This window comes from Gigantopelta aegis, chromosome 3 (genome assembly GCF_016097555.1).
Source record: "Gigantopelta aegis isolate Gae_Host chromosome 3, Gae_host_genome, whole genome shotgun sequence".
Classification (NCBI taxonomy): domain Eukaryota; kingdom Metazoa; phylum Mollusca; class Gastropoda; order Neomphalida; family Peltospiridae; genus Gigantopelta; species Gigantopelta aegis.
Window position 1 is genome coordinate 25,892,623 of NC_054701.1, and position 23,095 is coordinate 25,915,717.

The 23,095-nt window shown below is 39.4% G+C and overlaps 1 protein-coding gene across 6 annotated transcripts in view; it reads left to right on the plus strand.

Annotated features, from left to right (window-relative positions):
- Window positions 1-21,016, plus strand: part of LOC121367763 (FERM domain-containing protein 4A-like) — a 179,494-nt gene extending 158,478 nt beyond the window's left edge. For all 6 annotated transcript variants that reach the window (XM_041492123.1, XM_041492116.1, XM_041492120.1 and 3 more), the window contains 2 exons: window positions 15,339-15,482; window positions 19,835-21,016. In XM_041492123.1, the coding sequence (XP_041348057.1) occupies window positions 15,339-15,482; window positions 19,835-19,838 (148 nt within the window). In that variant the 3' untranslated portion in view covers window positions 19,839-21,016. The remainder of the gene's footprint in view (window positions 1-15,338; window positions 15,483-19,834) is intronic.
- The last annotated feature ends 2,079 nt before the right edge of the window (window positions 21,017-23,095 follow it).

Genomic DNA, 23,095 nt, shown 5'->3' on the forward strand with positions numbered 1-23,095 from the left:
GTTCTGTAATTTTGTGACTGGTTAACTACATTGTTTTCCGGGCATCAAATAAACATTAACACTCGTAAAACTAATGATGTCATTAGAAAGTGGGGCAAGCCAAATTAACGGTTTATGGTTAGATTCTTTGAAAAAAAGAAAGACATTGGTAGCTTGGTTCTGCGAAAAATGACATTTGCTGGCATCAAATAGACAACAACATTGGCAAATCTAAAAAGTCCAATAACCTCTGACTTGGGTAAACAGCTTTTATTTCTAATGAATTTTTACAGTGCTTAGGTTTGTATACACTCCTAGGGACATGATGTAGTGGAGGTGTGATGAAACCTTTAGAGTCTAGACTAAGAGACATGATGTAGCTGAGGTGTGATGGAGCCTTTAGAGTCTAGACTAAGGGGCATGATGTATTGGAGGTGTGATGAAACCTTTAGAGTCTAGACTAAGGGACATGATGTAGCTGAGGTGTGATGGAACCTTTAGAGTCTAGACTAAGGGACATGATGTAGCGGAGGTGTGATGGAACCTTTAGAGTCTAGACTAAGGGACATGATGTAGGTGAGGTGTGATGGAACCTTTAGAGTCTAGACTAAGGGACATGATGTAGCGGAGGTGTGATGGAACCTTTAGAGTCTAGACTAAGGGACATGATCTAGCTGAGGTGTGATGGAACCTTTAGAGTCTAGACTAAGAGACATGATCTAGCTGAGGTATGATGGAACCTTTAGAGTCTAGACCAAGAGATATGCTGTTGCAGAGGTGTGATGGAACCTTTAGAGTCTAGACTAAGAGACATGCTGTTCCGGAGGTGTGATGGAACCTTTAGCGTCTAGACTAAGGGACATGATCTAGCTGAGGTATGATGGAACCTTTAGAGTCTAGACCAAGAGATATGCTGTTGCAGAGGTGTGATGGAACCTTTAGAGTCTAGACTAAGAGACATGCTGTTCCGGAGGTGTGATGGAACCTTTAGCGTCTAGACTAAGGGACATGATCTAGCTGAGGTATGATGGAACCTTTAGAGTCTAGACCAAGAGATATGCTGTTGCAGAGGTGTGATGGAACCTTTAGAGTCTAGACTAAGGGACATGATGTAGGTGAGGTGTGATGGAACCTTTAGAGTCTAGACTAAGGGACATGATGTAGCGGAGGTGTGATGGAACCTTTAGAGTCTAGACTAAGGGACATGATCTAGCTGAGGTGTGATGGAACCTTTAGAGTCTAGACCAAGAGATATGCTGTTGCAGAGGTGTGATGGAACCTTTAGAGTCTAGACTAAGAGACATGCTGTTGCAGAGGTGTGATGGAACCTTTAGGATCTAGACTAAGGGACATGGTCTAGCTGAGGTGTGATGGAACCTTTAGAATCTAGACTAAGGGACATGGTCTAGCTGAGGTGTGATGGAACCTTTAGAATCTAGACTTAGGGACATTATCTAGCTGAGGTGTGATGGAACCTTTAGAATCTAGACTAAGGGACATGATCTAGCTGAGGTGTGACTAAGACTCTAATAGTCTGAGACTCTAACACCATGTCAATGTCATACAAATTGTATGTGTGAGTCATTAGAGATTTGAGGCTAGACTTATAAGTTGTATAAGCACAGGTTATGTACTGTTCTGTTTATGGAAAAATGTATATGAAAGATCCCTTGCTGCTTTTTTCAAAAGGAGTAGCCTGTGTGGTGGTCATAGGTTTTTCTCTTGGGATTAACTGTGAAAGCATGGGGCCAAGACTGATTGGCTGTTATGGATGTGGGTGGTATGTACTGTCCTGTCTTTGGGAAAATGTATATGAAAGATCCCTTGCTGCTGTTTTGGAAGGAGTAGTATAGCCTGTGTGGTGGCCATAGGTTTTTCTCTTGAGATTAAGTGTGAAAGTTTTATAAGCATGGGGCCAGGACTGATTGGCCATTATGGATGTTGGTGGTATGTACTGTCCTGTCTTTGGGAAAATGTATAATATGAAAGATCCCTGATATCTTTTTTTTAGGAAGAAGTAATCTGTGTGTCGGAGGGGTTTTGTTTGTTTTACTCTTATGATCAAACACTGAAATAACCATAAGCTAGACTTGATATAGCCGGAGTTTAAAATGTGTTGAAATGTTATTAAACTTTTACACGGTATTCCTGTCCTTTCCCATCTTATATATCAGTTGAAGAAGGTGGTTAATATGTGCATTGTCCTACTAAAATTAGCATGAAAATGTTTGTGCAGAACTAGGTTAGTCAAAGACACTTCCCGTTACAACACAAATTAGTGGCATTACGCCCATTTCCCCCTGATTTACCGTAAGGGTGAGGGGTTGTAGTACCGTAATTATATCCATGGTATATACTATACTGTATGTTGACTGATATGTTGCATATAGCAGTTTTATCTACATATCATATGTCGCTTTCGGTTGGAGTTGGTACCAGGATGGAATCTGGAAGACTAATGATTTGATTGCTATGCAAGACAGTTTGTATCCAGATTTACCAAATAGCACATCAGTTTTGGGCTACAGTTTAAACTCTGCATTGCCCCCACCCCCACCCATTCCCCACCCCCACCCACCCCACATACATAGCCCTTCATGGAGCAGGACGTAGCCCAATGGTTAAGCATTTGGCTGATGCACAGTCAGTTTGGGATTGATCCGCATTGGTTTCCCCATTGGGCTATTTCTCATTTCATCTAGTGCATAACAACTGGTATATCAAAGACCGTGGTATGTGCTGTCTTGTCTCTGGGATTGTGCATATAAAAGATCCCTTGCTACTAATGGAAAAATGTAGCGGGTTTCCTCTCTATGTTTATATGTCGAAATTACTAAATGTTTAACATCCAATAGCCGATGATTAATAAACCAATACGCTCATTAAACAATTTTTCATATTATTGAAACTTGAGTTTCCAAAATTCGCCAAAATGCTCATCAATTTTAGGCTATAGTTTAAACTCTGCATTCCACCCCACCTCCCCCCTCTACCACCATATGATCCATTGTGGACCAGCCCTTAATATAAGATGGAAAGAGCTCTGAAGATGAAGAGCTGCCAGACCTGCAAGAATTAAGGTGCACTCAAAACGGAAAGTCGAGAGCGAAAAAAGAGTAATAATAGCATTTAGAAGCACTCTATTTTGGCTTGTTCCTGGCTCGGGGTGAAACATGTATCTTACACGTCTTGTAATCAATAACTACATTGTATGTTCCCTTGCACTAGCTTGTCAGTTTTATCTCTTGACAGCTATATAGTATACTACTCAAAAGAATTTAAGGGTCAGACGATATTTTCGACATTATTTTCTGAATGTCAATTATATTAGCTAGACCATAATGTCACGCATGGTATTGTTCCATTTTGACGAAAGTGGGTCTAAGCAACCCATAAATGAATTAAAATCCACTGTCAATGACACTGTCGACTAGTTCTAATGGCGAAAACATGCTTACATTTGCATGTAAATTAGGGCGAAAGCGAAAGGTCTGCTAAGTGCCCATAACTTGCTTTTTCATAAAGCGCTTCATTTGCACGCTTTGCACGTGTATTCCATGTTCCCAATGCTGAATTTCCGTATAATTGGAGCTTGTGTTCATGTACGGTGCACACTCCAAATTCGACAATGGTACGACTTCAACTGACTATCGAAGATCGAGGAAGGGCTATTGCTTGGCTTCAGGATGGCAATACGCAAAGAAATGTTGCTCTGAGACTTGGTGTCAGTCAGAGTGTCGTTGGCCGACTGTGGCAACGGTACCAAGCAACGAATTCTGTTCGAAATCGTCCACGTTTGGGAAGTCCCCGAAGCACTACAAATAGAGAGGACCGCTACATCACCAATATGGCTCTACGTCAACGCACAACCACTGCACGCCGATTACGTGACAATCTGCGGACTGCGACTGGAACTCGAGTGTCTGATCAAACCATACGCAATCGTCCAGTCCAGGTTTAGTCTCCAGTTCAACGACGGTCGGGTTCGTGTCTACAGACGTCCTGGGGAGCGCTTCGCTGACGTTAATGTTAGACTACGTCACCGGTTCGGTGGTGGCAGCGTCATGGTGTGGGGCGGCATCTCTATCCACCACAGGACCCCCCTCTATGTGGTGGATGGCAATCTGAATGGAATCCGCTATCTGAATGAGATTATCCGGCCGTTGGTTCTCCCAGGCCTTCACCAGATTGGCGGCGGGGCAGTTCTGCAGGATGACAATGCCAGACCCCACCGCGCCAGGGTGGTAACAGACTTTCTCAGACAACAAGGTATCGCCAGGATGGATTGGCCAGCATATTCACCTGACTTGGCCCCAATAGAGGACGCCTGGGACGAATTAGGCAGGAGAGTTCGGGATAACCATGCCCCTCCGGCCAACCTTCATAATCTGGGTCAACTTCATATGGCAGAGTGGCAGGCCATTCCCCAAGAGTTCTTCAGACGTCTGATCAACAGCATGAGGCAACGATGTGTCGAGTGTATTCGCGCCAGGGGTGGATTCACACACTATTAAACGAATGTTCTAATGTGTAAAATCCATGTTTGACAACCTTCAACTTTGACAGCATGTCATGTGACTTTCTTGTATTCAGTGACGTTTATTTGTGGGTTTTTGTAAATATGGAACAATAAATAAAAAATTTGGTGTAGTTTACATCATCAATCTAATACACTCTGAAACTTATTTGGTTATAAATTTTTGACCCTTAAATTCTTTTGAGTAGTATACATGTTTTAGTACTGCCTTCAACCATTAGTGTATTTTTAGCCATCACTAGCAGCTAATTCTTTTTGTGGAATACAAGCATTGTGGTACACACTGAAAAATTTGTTTCTTTTAATTACACCACTAGAGCACATTGATTTATTAATCATTGGCTATTGGATTTAAAAAATTTTAAGGTAAATTTGACACATACATGTGTGTACGAAGGTGCCAAAAAGTGTGGGGGGGGGGGGGGGCCACAAACACACACACACACACATATATATATATATAGATATACACTCTTCAGAAAAAGTAGGTGAAGCTGAAATATTAATGTTAATATCAACTATTACAACAAACGTTTTGACCACAGACATCCTAGTAAAGAACGTTCAGGTCTGTTTATCAACACACTGAAACACATTCCATAGTTTGCATGTGCATCATGCAGTTGCCCTGTACACGTGCGTGGGGTGTCATTCTCGATTTTGACAATTTCCAGGAAGGTCCATTAATCACTGTGGAACATTATTTCTGTCAATCTTTTTCATTCTGTTGATCATACAGTTGTTATTGTTTTGTTTTAGTCATTTTTATTGTTTGAATTTGCGATTTACTGATAAAAACATTTCAACTTTCAAATTTCACTTTTGATCCCAATTGTCCTTCACGATCTTTGGCGGTCATAAAGCCTACTGTAATACTGAACTACTGGTTGTAATGTTTGCCCAATTAATTCACTATTATATAACCATTCCCCACAGCTAATATACCTTACAATTTTGGCAATTGTAAATTCTTATTAGAATTCCCTTACTTTTTTTGAAGAGTATATATATATATATATATATATGTATAAATATATAAAGGAAGGAAGGAAATGTTTTATTTAACAATGCATTCAACACATTTTATTTATGGATATATGGCATCGGACATATGGTGAAAGACCACACAGATATTGAGGGAGGAAACCCACTGTCGCCACTTCATGGGCCATTCTTTTTAATTAGCAGCAAGGGATGTTTTATATGCACCATCCCACAGACAGGATAGCACATACCACTGCCTTTGATGTACCAGTTGTGGTGCACTGGCTTGAGTGAGGAATATCCCAGTGAGCCCACCGACGGGGATCGATCCCAAACTGACATTGCATCAAGCGAGCGCTTTACCACTGGGCTACATCTCGCCCCAAATATATAAAAACCATCACTGCTGCTACAAAGTGGGGGGCACATGCCCGTTTTGCCCCCCCCCCCCCCACTTCCTACACCAGTGCATGTAGTCTTCATATCAGAGAAAACCTGCTACCTGTTTCCACTAGAAACAGGCAGGATAGCACAAACCATGACCTTTAATACACCAGCCAGGGTGCTGGTTGGGATATAGAAAACTTCCAATCAGAGAGTGTGTCCACCAAGGGAATTTGATCCTATGACCCTAGTATCTCAGATGAGTGCTCTGCTGACAAAGCTAAATCGCGCCCATGGCATGCTCTATATAAATAAGATGGCCTGACTCGATGAACCCATCTTGGACAGAACTGTCTGGCCTACAACACGCATGCTTGAACAGTTTTTTGATGGAATCTCACCAAAACTGTCCCATATCATACAGCTTGGTAGTAGAGCACACTAGCATGAGGTGTGGCAAGTTGTAAGTTCATTCCCCCCTCACAACTAGTATATTAAAGGCTCAAGAGTGATGAGTCCACACCACCCTGGATATCTTTATATACACCCACTGGTTAATAATCAACATAGAAAAAAAAACTATATCAAAGAATTTTGGTTTAGACAAAAAAGGGGTTTCTGCTGACTATTACATGTGCTATTTTGTCTATGGAAAAGATCCCTTATTTGTTTGCTCAGTCATTTAACTTGATTTTTTCATGCTTATATCCAGTTACGGTTCAAGCCTGCTTTCTTGGGCATACCTCAGCTGTGTGTTTGATAGGACAGAGGTCAGTGGTTAGATGTTGGTAAGAGAGATTAGATCTCTCTTTGGGTGGAAGCATGTGAATTCAGTACCTAACACTTTTTGCTGATAAAATTAAAACCAGACCAAAATTTTTTTTTTTCCAAGTTGTAGTCAAATATCAGGAGATGCCATTAATTATATAATTATGTATATGGGGACAGGATGTATCCCAGTGGTAAAGCACTCACCTGATGCGTGGTCAGTCTAGGATCAATCCCCGTATGCGGACCCATTGTGCTATTTCACGTTCCACCCAGTATATCAAAGGTCATGGTATGTGTTATCCTGACTGAGATGGTGTATATAAAAGATCCCTTGCTACTACGGCCTTTGATATACCAGCCATGGTGCACTGGATGGGACAGGAAAAAACAAAGTCAGAGAATGGGTCCCACTGAGATGGATTGATCCTATGATGCAAGCACTTGAGGCTAGCGTTATACTGACTGAGCCAGATACTTTCCTTGTATATGTTAGAGACGTAAAAGCCATATGGGGCAGAATGTGGCTCAGTCGGTAGAGTGCTTGCCTGAGGTGCTTCGGTCATACAATCAAATACCTTCGGTGGACTCATTCTCGGATTGAGGTTTTTCTCATCCCTAACAGTAACCCTATGATTGGCTGTGGTATGTGCTGTCCTGTCTGGGGAAGTGCTTATAAAAGATCCCTTGCTTGTACAGAAAAAAAATGTAGCAAGTTTCCTCTAAAGACTACATGTCACAGTTACCAAATGTTTGACATCCCACAGCCAAAAACTAATAAATCAACGTGCTCTAGTGGTGTCGTTAAACAAAACAGTCTTGAACTTTTTAAGTTTAAAAGCTGTGGTTTGTTAAACATTCTTTTTTTTTCATTTCTAAATATAGAAAGGTATATTTTTTATGGTTTCTTACTACAATTTATACAATGTATTTTCATATTTTTTAATCTTCGGAAGAAGATAATAACAGCAGGAGAGTAATTTCACAGCATCCGTCAGTTTTACACTTTCTTCTTTTTGTCGGATCTCAAACTTTAGTAAGGGGCCGTCCATAATTTTCAACATTTTCACGAGCGTACAAACCGTACACTTTTGACCCCCCCCCCCCCAAAAGTGTACATCCCCAAATGAAAAATGTTGATCGACAATTTTTCATTTTCAAAAAAAGTGTACAGTGGCCCCTTAACACACACACACACACACACACACACACCTGTGTATGGTTTGTGCACTCGTGAAAATTATGGACGGCCCCTAAAATGCTTTAGGTACTAAGAGTAAGACATAGCCAAGTGGTAAAGCACTGTTCTGATGCACGGTCAGTCTAGGATCAATCCCCATCGGTGGACCCATTGGGCTATTTTTTGTTCCAGCCAGTGTATCAGGACTGGTATATCAAAGGCTGTGGTATGTGCATATAAAAAATCCCTTGCTACTAACTGAAAAATGTAGTGAGTTTCCTCTCTTAAGACTTTACACTGTGGTTTTACATAATTATATATAAATAATAATATTTTCATATACTTACCATTTGTGACACCCAATAGCTGATGTGTATTTTTGTGCTGGGTGTCGTTAAACATACATACATACATTGATTGATTCATTCATTCATTCATTCTCTTAAGACTATATGTCAAAATTACCGAGCTGATGATTAATAAATCATGCTCTATTGGTGTCGTTAAACAAAACAAAGTTTTCAACCCTAGCTGCTCTTTGGTAGCCTGTGTGGTGAGAGTGGGTTTCTTTTCTATCGTTCTAGATCCAGCATTGCAATAATCATATTTGTTTGACACAGAATAACTGTAGTTTGTAATATACGAAGACGTCATTAAACAAATATTCCTTTCCTTTCTTGTACAATGCACCACTCCATTCCTGTTAATGCATCTATAGCTGTACTACACTTTGTTCCAGGTTTTTTAATGATAATGTATCCATGACAAGTGATTTATAGCCATCTATAGCTGTACTACACTTTGATCCAGGTTTTTTAATGATAATGTATCCATGACAAGTGATTTATAGCCATCTATAGCTGTACTACACTTTGATCCAGGTTTTTTAATGATAATGTATCCATGACAAGTGATTTATAGCCATCTATAGCTGTACTACACTTTGATCCAGGTTTTTTAATGATAATGTATCCATGACAAGTGATTTATAGCCATCTATAGCTGTACTACACTTTGATCCAGGTTTTTTAATGATAATGTATCCATGACAAGTGATTTATAGCCATCTATAGCTGTACTACACTTTGATCCAGGTTTTTTAATGATAATGTATCCATGACAAGTGATTTATAGCCATTGTTTTAATGATAATGTATCCATGACAAGTGATTTATAGCCATTGTTTTAAGGGAATTAAATGTATTTTTATGCAGTTTCATTTTACTGAGATAATGGGTTAAATTTCTGTTGATGATTTATCATTTTAGAAGATACTGAATGAAGAAAGAAAAATAATATGTACACATTTTAAATCATTTGGTGTCTAACATATACAGTAAAACCTCTCAAAAACGGACCCTCTCTAAACTGGAATTATATCAAAACTAGATGTTTTTCACGGTCCCCTTTTAAATATCGGTGCAAAAAAGAACCTCTCTAAACCAGATACCCCTTAAAACCGGACATTTTACCTGGTTCCGAGCGTGTCCGGTTTAGCAGGGTTTCACTTTACAATGTAGTTATTTTGACAGTAATAGATGAAACAGAGCTGGTTTATAATTATTCCTACTGGACAACAAGAGATTATTTAATTAACCTTTTATAGACAGCAAGTGTCCCGAGTCAGGCCCTTAATCATATCAGAGACTGGACTCGGGATAGGCGTGTTCGACACCCCTGTGGTATATGAGCATGTTAAAATAGTTATTTACTTACTATAGCCAGGAACACATACCACAGCCTTTCTTATACCAGTTGTAGGGCACTGGTTGGTGATTGATCCTAAAATCCATTGCACTTTATGCAATCACTGTACCACTGAACATACCTTCATACGAAAATACTCTATGAATATACTATGGGATTTATCCAGGCGTTCTATGAGTCAAAACATAGGTCTGTCCCTTCCCAAATGAAAGTGGCACTAAAAATTCCCAATTTCTGTACTATATTTTATTATGTATGTTCTGACAAATTAATGTAACAGTGGTGTACTGCATCATTCGGCGGCCTGAAAACATGTCACAAGTATGATTTACTCATTGTAATTGTCCCAATCCTATCAGACATGGGACCCTGGTAAACAAATCGTCGCTAAAATCAGTGGAGTTATATTCCATCTGACACTGGACATCTTGCATATGAAAATACTGTATGAAAACAACTGTCATTGAACATACACATTTGTATAGTTAAGGGCAGGACATAGCGCAGTGGTAAAATGTTTGCTTGATGCACGGTCAGTCTGGGATCAATCCCTGTTGGTGGGCCCATTGGGCTATTTCTCGCTCCAGACAGTGCACCACGACTGGTATATCAAAGGCTGTGGTATGTGTTATCCTGTCTGTGGGATGGTGCATATAAAAGATCCCTTGCTGGTAATCGAAAAGAATAGCCCATGAAGTGGCGACAGCGGGTTTCCTACCACAATATCCGTGTGGTCCTTAACCATATGTCCGACGCCAAATAACTGTAAATAAAATGTGTTGAGTGCATCTTCATACCATGAAAACAACTGAGTTAAGTGTGGGCTTAAGTGAAATGAGCACATGCCTATAGAGATTAGATGGATTAGAAGTAGCATGAAATTATGAGGTTTTCACAATAATAATAGTATTCCCATCCAACTGTGATGACTGTAATTGATGGCACCACACACAACATTTAATAAATCAATTATTGGAAAATACCCGTTATGTCTCAGCACATTTTAGATTATTGCTATTTGGTGTCTAGCTCATGGTTATTTCCATACTTCCTGGGGCGGGACGCATCCCAATATTAAAGGCTGTGGTATGTTCTATTATATCTGCACGTTTTCTCTCTAAGACTATGTGTCAAAATTTCCAAGTGTTTAATATCCAACAGCCAATTATGTTTAAACTATTGTGCTCTAGAGGTGTTGTTAAAGAAAACAAACTAAACTAAAAATACTTGGGCAAGGGAAAGTGAGAGAGGAAACCCACAGGCTGTTCCTACTGATAAAGAAGCAAGGGATTTTTTTAAATATTTGCTTTCTCATAAATTTGACAATAAATGCCACAGCCTTTGATATACCAGTCATGGGGCACTGGTTGGAGTTGGGGGGAGCCCCCCTTACCCCCTACCCCTACACCCCCCCTATACACCACCATCCCCCCACCCCCACCCACCCCCCGAGTCCATAGAAGCCAGTTGATTCTGTGACCCATCACACCTCGGACAAGCACTCTACCACTGAACCACGTCAAAGTAAAATTAAAGGGTACTTCTTCGCAACTGACCTCCACCTTGCTGTATGCTAGGTTTGAGCCTGGAATCGCTTCTAAGCTGAATGGGCCGATTTTCTCTGCTACATTAGCTGCTGTCACATGCCGTTGTGGTGATTCAGATGCAAATCTAGATGCACTCATCATTAACATTGGCTGCTGCCGTACACCAGAGATGGACCGATGAGCAGGAATAAATCGTGTCCGAGAGAATGGCTTGGATTTTGAATGATGTGGTCACCATTCGGAGCAGTAGAGAGGAAAAGAAAAAGAATATTTGCTTAATATACCTTGACATGCATTGATTAATGGGTAGCGAATATTAGCTATCAAAGAAAATAATGATAAGTAAGATGCATGGTTTTAGAGTGTGAGAGATAATCACCTGCAACCACGAAGACTTTACTAGAAACTTTTTTATTGTTGTTTTGGGGGGAGGGTTACAGTTAGTTTGTTTTAACAACACCACTAGAGCACATTGATTTATTAATCATCTGCTATCGGATATCCAACATTTGGTTATTTCGACGTTAAGTCTTAGATAGGAAAGTAAGGGGTCTTTTATATGTACCATCCCATAGATAGGATAGTACATACCACAAACTTCGATATACCAGTTGTGGTGCACTGGCTTTGTGGGAGAAATGGACCCACATCAGGGATCGTTTTCTTTTTTATAAGGCCAAAAAAAAGAAGAAGTTTTTTCAGGTAACATGGCCAAAAAAAGTAGGGTAGGTAGGTAGGATTTGTTTTGTTTTTTGGGGTTTTTTTTTAGTTCAAAGAAAGGTTACCCTATTTTAAATGTGTTTGCCAGAGAAAAACTCAGTCTCAAGATGAAAGACATGAAGGCAAGCTGTCTGAAAAATCTTAGTTTACTCTTTGCAGCCAGAGAGAAATAAAAACAATCTCACTGTCAATGTCAGTTTTAAGTTTCATATGCCATTTTCAAAAGACAGGAAAACAAAAAAAGTTCAAACTATTCCTTTCACCAATAAAAGTCAGTAAATGACTGCACAGAAACTTCATAGCTTTGTCCAGTTTTGTCAGAGGATGACTGCACAAATTTGTCCAAGTTGGTCAATAGATGTTTGCACAAAAACTTCACAGATTTGTCCAACTTGTATTGGAAATAACAAAACAATACTAATTTTGTGTGCAATTTACGAATCAATCGGCTTAGAAATGAATAACTTGTAGTAAATGTCATAGTAATAAAAAAGGTGTTCCTAGCCCGAGTACTCTGACTGTAAGAGAGCTAGACGGACATTTGGACATAAATTACAGTCAGAGTACTCGGGCTAAGGCGTTCCCTGTGGGACGGACTTATAGTTTTAATGTTTATTAGCCTATTGAACGGACCCATGCTAAAATCACCCAAATTAATTTATTCCCAATTAACTGAAACACTGAAACAAATGTGAACTGTTTAATGTTTGTGGTTATTCTTGAATATTCCATTTATTATTACCCATGCTCAGCAGTTGATAGGCCTATCTACATCACTGGCGTAGGAAATGGGGAAGGGGGTACTTTGTAGCAGCATCGATGGTTTATATATTAATTTTATACGTGTGTGTGCCCACCCACCCACTTTTTGGTATCTTCCTACAGGCTACACCCGTGTATATTAACAAATTCTGGGTACTAGGCCTAAGCAGTAGCCAACAACGAAAATTGTACCACGTCTTCTTCAAATGACCTTCACCTTTGCATGTGGAAAAAAACGCGATGACTTGTAGTCTGTGCATGTAGTATCGAGAAATCTTTGATTGTTTTGTTGAGATCGCACGTTGTTGTTTTTGGAAAATAAACCTACAATGTATGAGATGACTGGAGTTACGATAATACGATATATTTTCCTCTATAGGCCTACAGTATCTAGCAGTTTGTAATAAAAGCTGTTTAATCGCCACACACGTTACCGTACTGTCATGCAATCTCGTGTGTCACCAATTACCGTGGTACCTAATAAGAGCACGTGTTAATGATTCCAATTTCAAACAAATTAGTTATGCTCATATCCATTCAACGTCCAGGCATGTCTAGTCTGGGTCCAGTCTCTAACAATGCCAGTGATTGGGTCCATGGCACGGCGTAAGAAGGTGCCAAAAAGTGGGGTGGGGGTGTATAAAAACCATAGCTGCTGCCCCCCCCCCCCTCCCCACGCACACACACCCCTCAACCTCCATTTAACACACACACTGACGTGTAAGAGTTATCCTACTTGAGAACTTCTGTTGTCTGCTTTGTCGATCCGCGACCACAACTTCTCTGTGAGCTACCCCACCACACCCCAGCAGAAAGAAAAAAAGTTCAGGGTCGGTGGCAAAATTTAGGGTCGGTCGGGTGACCGGAAACAAACAATTTTTTTTTTTTTGCCTAAACACAATTGTGCATTTCATGGCTACTGGTATACTAGTCAAGAGAGCATTCAGGTTGGAATGAATAAATTATTTAAAAATTTACTAAGAAAAATTGATTTTAAGAATTTTGTCACTCAGGTGGACATTACCATCAATCTAAATAGGATTTAAAAGTAGACATTTGTTGAACAGAACTAATACTCATAACTAACACTATATCTGTTCATATTTGGCCAGTTATAGTGCCTTTCCTTGATTGTTGGAATATCAAGACAACTATTTTATGAATCATTAAGGTTTTTTAATTATCTCAGTCTTCTTCATCTTCAGTAAGGTTTTTGCTAGAAAAAAATAAAATGTGAGAGAGTTAAATAGTGTCATGATGTACCACAATGGGACTGTCAAAGGTCTGCAGATACTACCCAATAAAACTTAAGATAAAAAGATATGAAAATCTAAACAACAAAACTGTTTTAAAAATCTTATTTTTGCATTGAGCAGTCATGGAAAATTTTGACAAGTCATGACTGTTACCACATGTATTGCTTGTAATTAGAACTAACTAGTAATCTGGACATAAGAAAACATGGGCATCATTTCAAAATGTTATGTTTGGGGTATATGGACAATATAAGGAAGATTAATCACACCTTCCTTCCACCCCCACCCCCACACCCACCCCCAGCAAAAGCCCTTCTGTCCAGTATTCCCATGTACTCTATCATATTGTAGAAATTTCCTTTTTACACAAATGTTTGGTATTGTTTCTTTAGCCTGTCTTTTTGCTTTTGTTTTTATCACATGGGTTTCTTCCTTTATAATTTGTGCCCATCAATGTCATTTTGAAAGGGAAAAAAGTGACTGTTTAAGATAAATGACCACTAAGACACTTGCTACATGATCACTTTGATTCCATGCGATTACTGTCCCATGATGGCCACTTGCTGCTTGGCCATAATGCTGTTGTTGGTGGACCAGCAACTATCATGCCTGTAACTAAGGACACTGGAGATTCCTTCAGTGTGTAATAAATGGGTTGTCCTCTGTGTCTCGAGTGTTATACATGTAGATGGGATGGAGTATGTGTACCTGCTGATTGGCTGATCCACCTACCTCGAGGATTATTGACAACACACATGACCTGATGTGTCCACCTCGAGTGTCACTGATCAGCTCAAGTAGCCTACATTTGGATGGTCTGATGTATTGCTGTCTCAAGCATCACAGATCACCTTAAGAGTTATGGAGATGAATTGATTCAGCTTCTTGAATTAACAAAATCCTTCTGTAATATCATACATGTATAATGGAGATGCCCAGATCTGTAATTGCTTACCGTATTATATGCAAATCACCTGATTTAGCTTGTTAAATCTCTGTCTCTCTCTCAGGATTATGAAATGAGGATCTTTATCTAAATGGAACCGTTATAGCTACCAAAGTTATCGGAGATTGGCTAAAGTGGATACATGTGAATGGTATGATATATCGCTGCTTAGATTATCAGATGAAGCAACGCTGCTCATTTGTGTGTATATTGGATTGATGGTTGGTTGGATGGATGGATGGTTGGATGGATGGATGGATGGATGGATGGGTGGGTATGGGTGGGTGGGTTTGTTTAGGCATTGGGTGAGTAGTTGGATGAATGGACAGATGGATGGATGGATGGATGGACACTTGCTGTTTACTTGCTTGCTTGCTCGCTTGCTTGCTTGTTTGCTTGCCTGCCACTTGTCTGCTTGCCTAGATGGATGAGTGGGCTAATCTATCTTAATTACCACAACTCTTTCAGGTCTAACATCTAGACGGTTTATTTAATCAATTAGCATTAAGCTGATTCTGAACTTTATTATAAAAAGTGTTTTACTAATTTGTGTTTGTTATTCACACAGTCCTGTGGACACCCCGAGTGAGCCCGATGGTCAGAGATCTCGTGACAGCTTCACTCTGGATGGTGGAGAATCCCTGGCCAAAGCCTTCACTGACGAGATGTTGGCGTGGTATGATGGCCATGACACGAAGCCTCCAGCACTGGTGTGAGTACTATAATAATAGAACTCGGGAAGTTTGTTCGACTTTCCCTGCTGTTTCATGCTGCTGTCACATACATAGATTGCCATCAAGAGCTGTTATTTTCTTCCTGGGCAACAACAAAATAACATTTCATTACCATCATAAAAGTCTTTTATTTCTTTTTGTAAAATGATTTGACCGAAATTATCACAAACAGATCATCCTTGGTAGACTCTTATGTCAAAGAGAGAAGTACTTTTTACTGCTCTAGATGGAAAACCTCAGACTTTTTCCAGAATTTGTGATTTTTGTGTTGCCCAATAACTGTTCCTGTTCTTATTCTTTGATGGAGGAGGGGGAGGGGGGATTTATATGTAGTGCAGTCATTGAGCACCCATCGGGAGTTCTTGGTTCAGAAGATCGAATCCCAATGGAAGATCTATCCTCTTATTGGGAACTTTCTTGTCCTAACCATTACTCCATGACTGGTATATCAAAGGTCATGGTATATGCTGTCCTGTTTATGGGAAAGTGCATGTAAAAGATCCCTTGCTGCTAATGGAAAAACAATAGTATGTTTTCTCTGTAATTCACAATGACCAACTGTTTGACATCCAGTTGCCAATGATTAATAAATCAATGTAGTCATGCGATGACATTAAACAAAATAAACCTTAATAAATTCTTTGATGAAAAGCTCACTAATTATCCCCTAGTTTTCATTAAGTGTTTTTGGATTCTTTTGCCACCTGTGTATGTGCTATCCTGTCCTCCTGACAGATGGGCAGGATTTGGCTTCATTCAGTTCAGTGCTCTCCTGAGGTATTTGTGTCACAGGATCAAACCACCTTGGTGGATCCATTCAAGTGATTTTGTTTTCATTCCAACCAGTGCACCACAACTGGTCAAAGGTACATGCTTTCCTGTCTGTGGGAAGTGCATATAAAAGATCCCTTGCTGCTAATGGGAAAACATGTAGCAGGTTTCCTCTGATGAATACGTGTCAGAATTACCAGATGTTTGACATCCAATAGCCGATGATTAATTAATCAATGTGCTCTAGTGGTGTCATTAAGCAAAACAAACTTTAACTTTAACTTCTCCTGACAAAAAAAGATAAATAACTTTTATGTTTACCATGGGAACAGATTTTTGTTCTCTCTCTCTCTCTCTCTCTCTCTCTCTCTCTCTCTCTCTCTCTCTCTCTCTCTCTCTCTCTCTCTCTCTCTCCCTCTCCCTCTCCCCCCTCTCTCTCTCTCTCTCTCTCTCTCTCTCTCTCTCTCTCTCTCTCTCTCTCTCTCTCTCTCTCTCTCTCTCTCACATATTCTAGCAGACTGTATATCACTGCTACCATATGTTTGACACTTACTAGGAACTGATTAACAATTTGCTGGAAAGATTCTAAGCAACTGTTCATTCCATTTTTGCTTCCTCTTAATCATTGCCCTTTTCCATTCCATTCCTTTTTCTTTGATATGCCTACTGGCTTACATTTAAACAATCATAAATCTTCATAAAATCCTGGAAGTCTGACATTAACCTACAGATTGGTTTGCAGAATCTGACGAGGTTTCATTTATTTTCTTCTTTTTTTCTTTCTTTCTTTCTCTGTTGTGTAGAATATTGATTTCTAATCCTCTGAAATACAAGACTGATCAAATATTGCCAAGAATGGACACAGACCAGCTCATCATATGTAACTGATTGATTACAAATAAGCAATCATCTGATAAGTAACACATGCAGTTACGTATATACTGGTTGTTGAACAAGTTCAAGTAAACACCTCTTTACAGAACCCACCTGAATTATGAGGCCAGTGTAGTATTATCATAAATTATTTGAGAGCGAAGGATATGGTATGTGTTGTCCTGTCTGTGGGTAAGAATATATTATAGATCCATTGTTCTCTAGTTACTACAGTGAAACCCCTCTGAACACCCAAGGGCCAAACACCAGTTATAAGGGGTAGCTGGTTTAGAGAGGTTCTCGTGTGTAGTGATATTTAAGAAGGGACAGTGATTAATGTCTGGTTTTGATGGAAATCCATTTTACAGAGGGTCTGGTTTTGAGGGAATAGCCTATTTGGAGGGAGTGGGTTTCCATTCTGTCTTGACCAGGGCTGGTGCTCATCAGACTTTAAAGACAGAGGTTGAGACTTAATGTCATGGCAATGTCATACTTGCATTGCTGTGTTTGGCATCATTAGAGATTTGAATCGTCATTAAACTATTTGGTTTTTCCTCCTTTGAACCAGTGCCCCAAAACTGGTACATCATAGGCCGTGATGCGTGCTGTCCTGTCTGAAGGAAAGTGCATATCAAAGAGCCCTTGCTGCTTATGAAAACAATGTAGGTTTCCTTTGACTACATGTCAGAATGAGTGAATGTTTCACAACCAGTAGCTGATGATTAATAAACTAATGTGTTCTAGTGGTCTCATTAACAAACAGACATTAACTTTAAATAACACTAACTATTAAAGTCTATCCCAGATGGACAGCCCAGATAGATGGACTGTGTTCCCATAGTATCATCCTTGAGTCTTAATTGGATATAAGTAGAAAAATAAATTAAAATGAAAACAAAAAGAAGAACAAATTGTTCAGTAACACCTGATCACATTTTTTAACAATAGCTGTTTAGTGTATGCAGACCTTAACATGACATAAATTGAGGATAATGATTAATTACACGCCTAGTTTAGATTATGAGGATTAATTTAAGATATTACCATATTAATAACATTTAAATTCACTTTCTAAGAGAAGTTAAAAATTACACTCAGGGGAGTATTGGGGAGTGAGAGTGATAGCTCCCATTAAACGATAAGGTCTGTGTGTGTACATTGTGTACATATGATTATTTTGACATATGTAAGTGAGAGGAGAAACACAGGATGTGCTGTATGCTTCCAAAAAGCAGCACAGGAGTTCTTTAATATATATATATTTTTTTTTTTTTTTTACATAGTCAGGACAGTACATTGATTTACCAGTCAGATGGTACTAATTGGATGAGAATTTTTTTTTTTTTAAATTGAGTCTATTGAGTGGAATCAATCATGTGAGCCATCCCTTCTTGGGAAAGCACTCTACACTGAGGAGGCAGGATTTAGAGCTCAGTTGGTACAGTGGTTGCCTGAAGTGCAAGGGTCATAGGTTCAAACTATGTCAGTGGATCCAGTGGGTTTTTTTTACTACACCAGCCAGTGCTTCACAACTGGTATATCAAAGTAAAGTTTGTTTGTTTTAGAGCACATTGATTGTTTGATCTTATCGGCTATCGGATGTCAAATATATGGTCATTCTGACACTGTTTTATGACAGGCAGCAAGGGATCTTTTATTTGCACTTCCCACAGGAAGGATAGCACAAATCATGGCCTTTGTTGAACCAGTTATGGATCACTAGTCGGTGCAAGTGGTTTACACCTACCCACTGAGCCTTGCGGAGCACTCACTCAGGGTTTGGAGTCGGTATCTGGATTAAAAATCCCATGCCTCGACTGGGATCCGAACCCAGTACCTACCAGCCTGTAGACCGATGGCCTAACCATGACGCCACCAAGGCTGGTTGGTATATCAAGGCCATGGTAACGAATGTCCTCTTTGCCCGTTTTAACCAGTGTCTAATGACTGGTACATCAAAGACCATATTATGTGCTGTCCTGTCTGTGGGAAAGGGCATGCAACTAAAGGAAAAACATAGTGGGTTTCCTTTCAAGACTATGTGCATGTCTAAATTATTAAATGTTTGACAACCAATAGCTAATAATTAATAATCAATGTGGTCTAGTCGTGTCATTAAACAAAGTAATGTTTAGCTTTTTAAGATTTCAATAGACAGGACAGTATATACCACAGCCTTTGATATACCAGTCAGAAGGCACCAGTTTGGTTAAGAGAAAAACCAGTATATCATTCAAGTTCAGTCGATCACATGACTCATCACACTTCAATCGAGCTGCTCTACCACTGAGCTATATCCAACACCTTAAAATCAAATCAAGGCTCTAAGGTGGCTACTTGCCGGCCTCGGTGGTGTTGTGGTTAAGCCATCGGACTTAAGACTGATAGGTACTGGGTTCGCACCCCGGTACCGGCTCTCAACCAAAGCAAGTTTTAACAACTCATTCGGTAGATGTAAGACCACTACACCCTCTACTCTCTCACTAACAACTAACAACTAACCCACTGTCGTGGATAGACAGCCCAGATAGCTGAGGTGTGTGCCCAGGACAGCATGCTTGAACCTTAATTGGATATTAGCACGGAAATAAGTTGAAATGGAAAAAAAGTGGCTACGTAACACTGGTCTGTCTGTATAGCCAATTACAATGATCCCACTGTATCCATATTTGTTTTCTATTTACAGATGAATGCTGGAGTGTACAGATGTGTTGGAGATATTTTCAATATTTTCAAGGCAGCATGTTCTTGTGTTTGTTGAGTTAGTCTCGCTTCTTGCGGAAATGTGCCAAATTAGCCTTCACAATCTCCTCACAGAACACTGCAGTGAAACCAAGCAATGTACTTGTATGTACTGAGGTTCGGGAGTAGTAACTGATAGATTGATTTCGGCTGCCACTTCACTCACCTGAACTACTTGCCAGTTGCCACGGAAACAAAGCACATGATGACATCAACAGCATTTTTATTTTCTCTGTTATTGAACTGCTAAAGAATTTGTGCCGAATTGTGAAAAAAGAAAAAACATGAGATTATAAGCTCCTAGTTGTTAAGACTTAAGTCAAGATGACACACATTTAAAAACCAGGGCCCGGTAACACAAAGCAGTAGTAACACTTACGTCAGACATAATGTGTGGTGTACGTCTGATGAAAGTTTTTCTTACGAGTGCTTTGTGTTACCGGGTCCAGTTGATTTCATCTGATAATAAACATTGTAACACGATCGGCTCCTTAAAAAGAAAAATGACAAGATTATATTTTCTTTTTTTGGGGGGATCAGGCATCATTTCTTCATCCTCATTAATATTCACTTTACCAGTAAATTAATTTTAAAAAAGTGACCGAGCACTGAGATAGCCATAGATATTTAATACATGTATACTGATGGAAACAAATATTAGAACACGAGGTACATGTATCTGAGACAAGATTTAATTCACTGCTAGAGTAGTTATGTCTGTATGAAATACAGATGTGCAGGGTTTCTGTAAGAGGGTATGAAGGATAAAATTGCATATCCTAAAATCATGGAAATTACTGGATACATTTTAAATTTGTTTTAGACATATTATATTAAATAAACTGCTGTTTAAAATTTGTCAAAGTACCTGAAATGCAGTGTTCAATTTCAAAAGATTTCAAACCCGTGACCACCTAGTATGGGGACATATGATCTGTTTTGATTTCATTATGTACCCTAGAATTATTTTCTGGCAGAAAAGCTAATGTGTAATGTTGGATGGAATGTCAGTACTGTGGGTTTGACTGTCAAAAATACAGTTAACTACATGTATCTGATACTGTGGGCCAGTGTGTCTAAATAACACATTTTATTTACGGTTATATGGTGTCGGACATATGGTTAAGGATGACACAGATACTGAGAGAGGAAACCTGCTGTCGCCACTTCATGGGCTACTCTTTTCGATTAGCAGCAAGGAATCTTTTATATGCACCATCCCATAGACAGGATAACACATACCACGGCCTTTGATGTTCCAGTCGTGGTGCACTGTCTGGAGCAATTTTGTCTAACAAGTAATGGTTATCGAGACAAGCTCTAGTTATTTTAGACTGTATTTCCCCGTTTAAACATCACAGACTTTAGCTTCTCTCTGTTATAACCTTATTCAAATGTGTGTGCTGCAGGTTTGTAGATTGACTAAACTTAGTGTCCATTTTCATGGTCTGAAACTAGGGTCTGCACCTGTAACAGAATAACCGGCCTCGGTGGCGTAGTGGTTAGGCCATCGGTCTACAGGCTGGTAGATACTGGGTTCGGATCCCAGTCGAGGCATAGGATTTTTAATCCAGATACCGACTCCAAACCCTGAGTGAGTGCTCCGCAAGGCTCAACATGTAGATGTAAACCACTTGCACCGACCAGTGATCCATAACTGGTTCAACAAAGGCCATGGTTTGTGCTATCCTGCCTGTGGGAAGCGCAAATAAAAGATCCCTTGCTGCTAATCGGAAAGAGTAGCCCATGTAGTGGTGACAGCGGGTTTCCTCTCAAAATCTGGGTGGTCCTTAACCATATGTCTGACGCCATATAACTGTAAATAAAATGTGTTGAGTGCGTCGTTAAATAAAACATTTCTTTCTTTCTTTCCGTAACAGAATAATGTACATGTCATTTGGCTTCACACTGTACATTTGGGATTTGTGTCTCGGTAGCAGCTACAACTGGTTCTAGATTAATTTGGGAGGTATTAACCAGTGCACCATAACTGGCGTATCAAAGTCTGTGGTATGTGCTGTCCTAGTCTGTCAGTGGAAAGGTGCATACTAAATATCTCTTGGTATTACTCGGTAAAAGTACCCTGTGTGGTAACAATGGGTTTTCTCTCTCATTGATTGCTGAGTTGGTCGCCCATTATAGCATGCTTGAACCTAAATAACCCTGACTATAAGAACAGAAATATGTTATGTTGTCATCCTTACTCTAATTTTGCATATTTACCGTAATACCTGTTTAAAAATGTATTTAAGTTGTGAGTAGCATAAAAATAGTTTTCTTTTGTAAAATCAATAACATGCATTGTGTTCAGTCCTCAAATGCGTAAACTAATGTATATTTTTTTTTTTTTTTTTTTTTTTAATCTTGGATCTGAAAAGAAAACCTGTCAAATGTCTCGAGTCATTAAATATTGATTCCTAAAACTAAAATAGCCGAACCTTACGCTTTTGTTACTTTGACTGCTCCATTAACAATAATTACGTATGCACAAGTCTGTAATCTGGAGCCACTCAAAACAATTGATTAAGTTAATTTGTTTAACTTTAAAAATAAAGCTTATTTGTTATCTTTAGAAATATATTGTTGTTTTACTATAAGTATATATATATTAAAAAATGTCTAATAAATTGCCAAGGTGTAAATATACAGTATTCTTTCGGGGGTGGGGGGTACACTGCAGAATTGAGGACATTCTTAAGTTGCTTTTAATGTGTCGTGTCTTTTTTTCTTTCTTTTTGTTTTTTTTTCTCTTTTTTTTTCTTTACAAAAAAGACTAGTAGTACATTTATATTAATTCATTCATTTCAACTTATTTCCGTGCTTATATCCAATTAAGGTTCAAGCACACTGTCCTGGGCACACACCTCAGCTATCTGGGCTACTTGTTCAGGACAGTGAGTTAGTTGTTAGTTTGTTAGTTGGTTAGTGAGAGAGAAGAGGGTGTAGTGGTCTTACACCTACCCATTGAGTCAATAAAACTCGCTCTGGATGGGAGCTGGTACCAGGCTGTACACCCTGTACCTACCAGCCTTATGTCCGATGGCTTAACCACGACACCGCCGAGGCTGGTCTTCATTTATATACTCTTCCAGTATTGTAGTCATAGGATTCAAGCTTTCTATATATTACCCCGAGGATTTTTCACCAATATATCAGAGTGATATTAAAGTCATCTCTCAGCCTTCCTCACCAATTCTAAGAATTG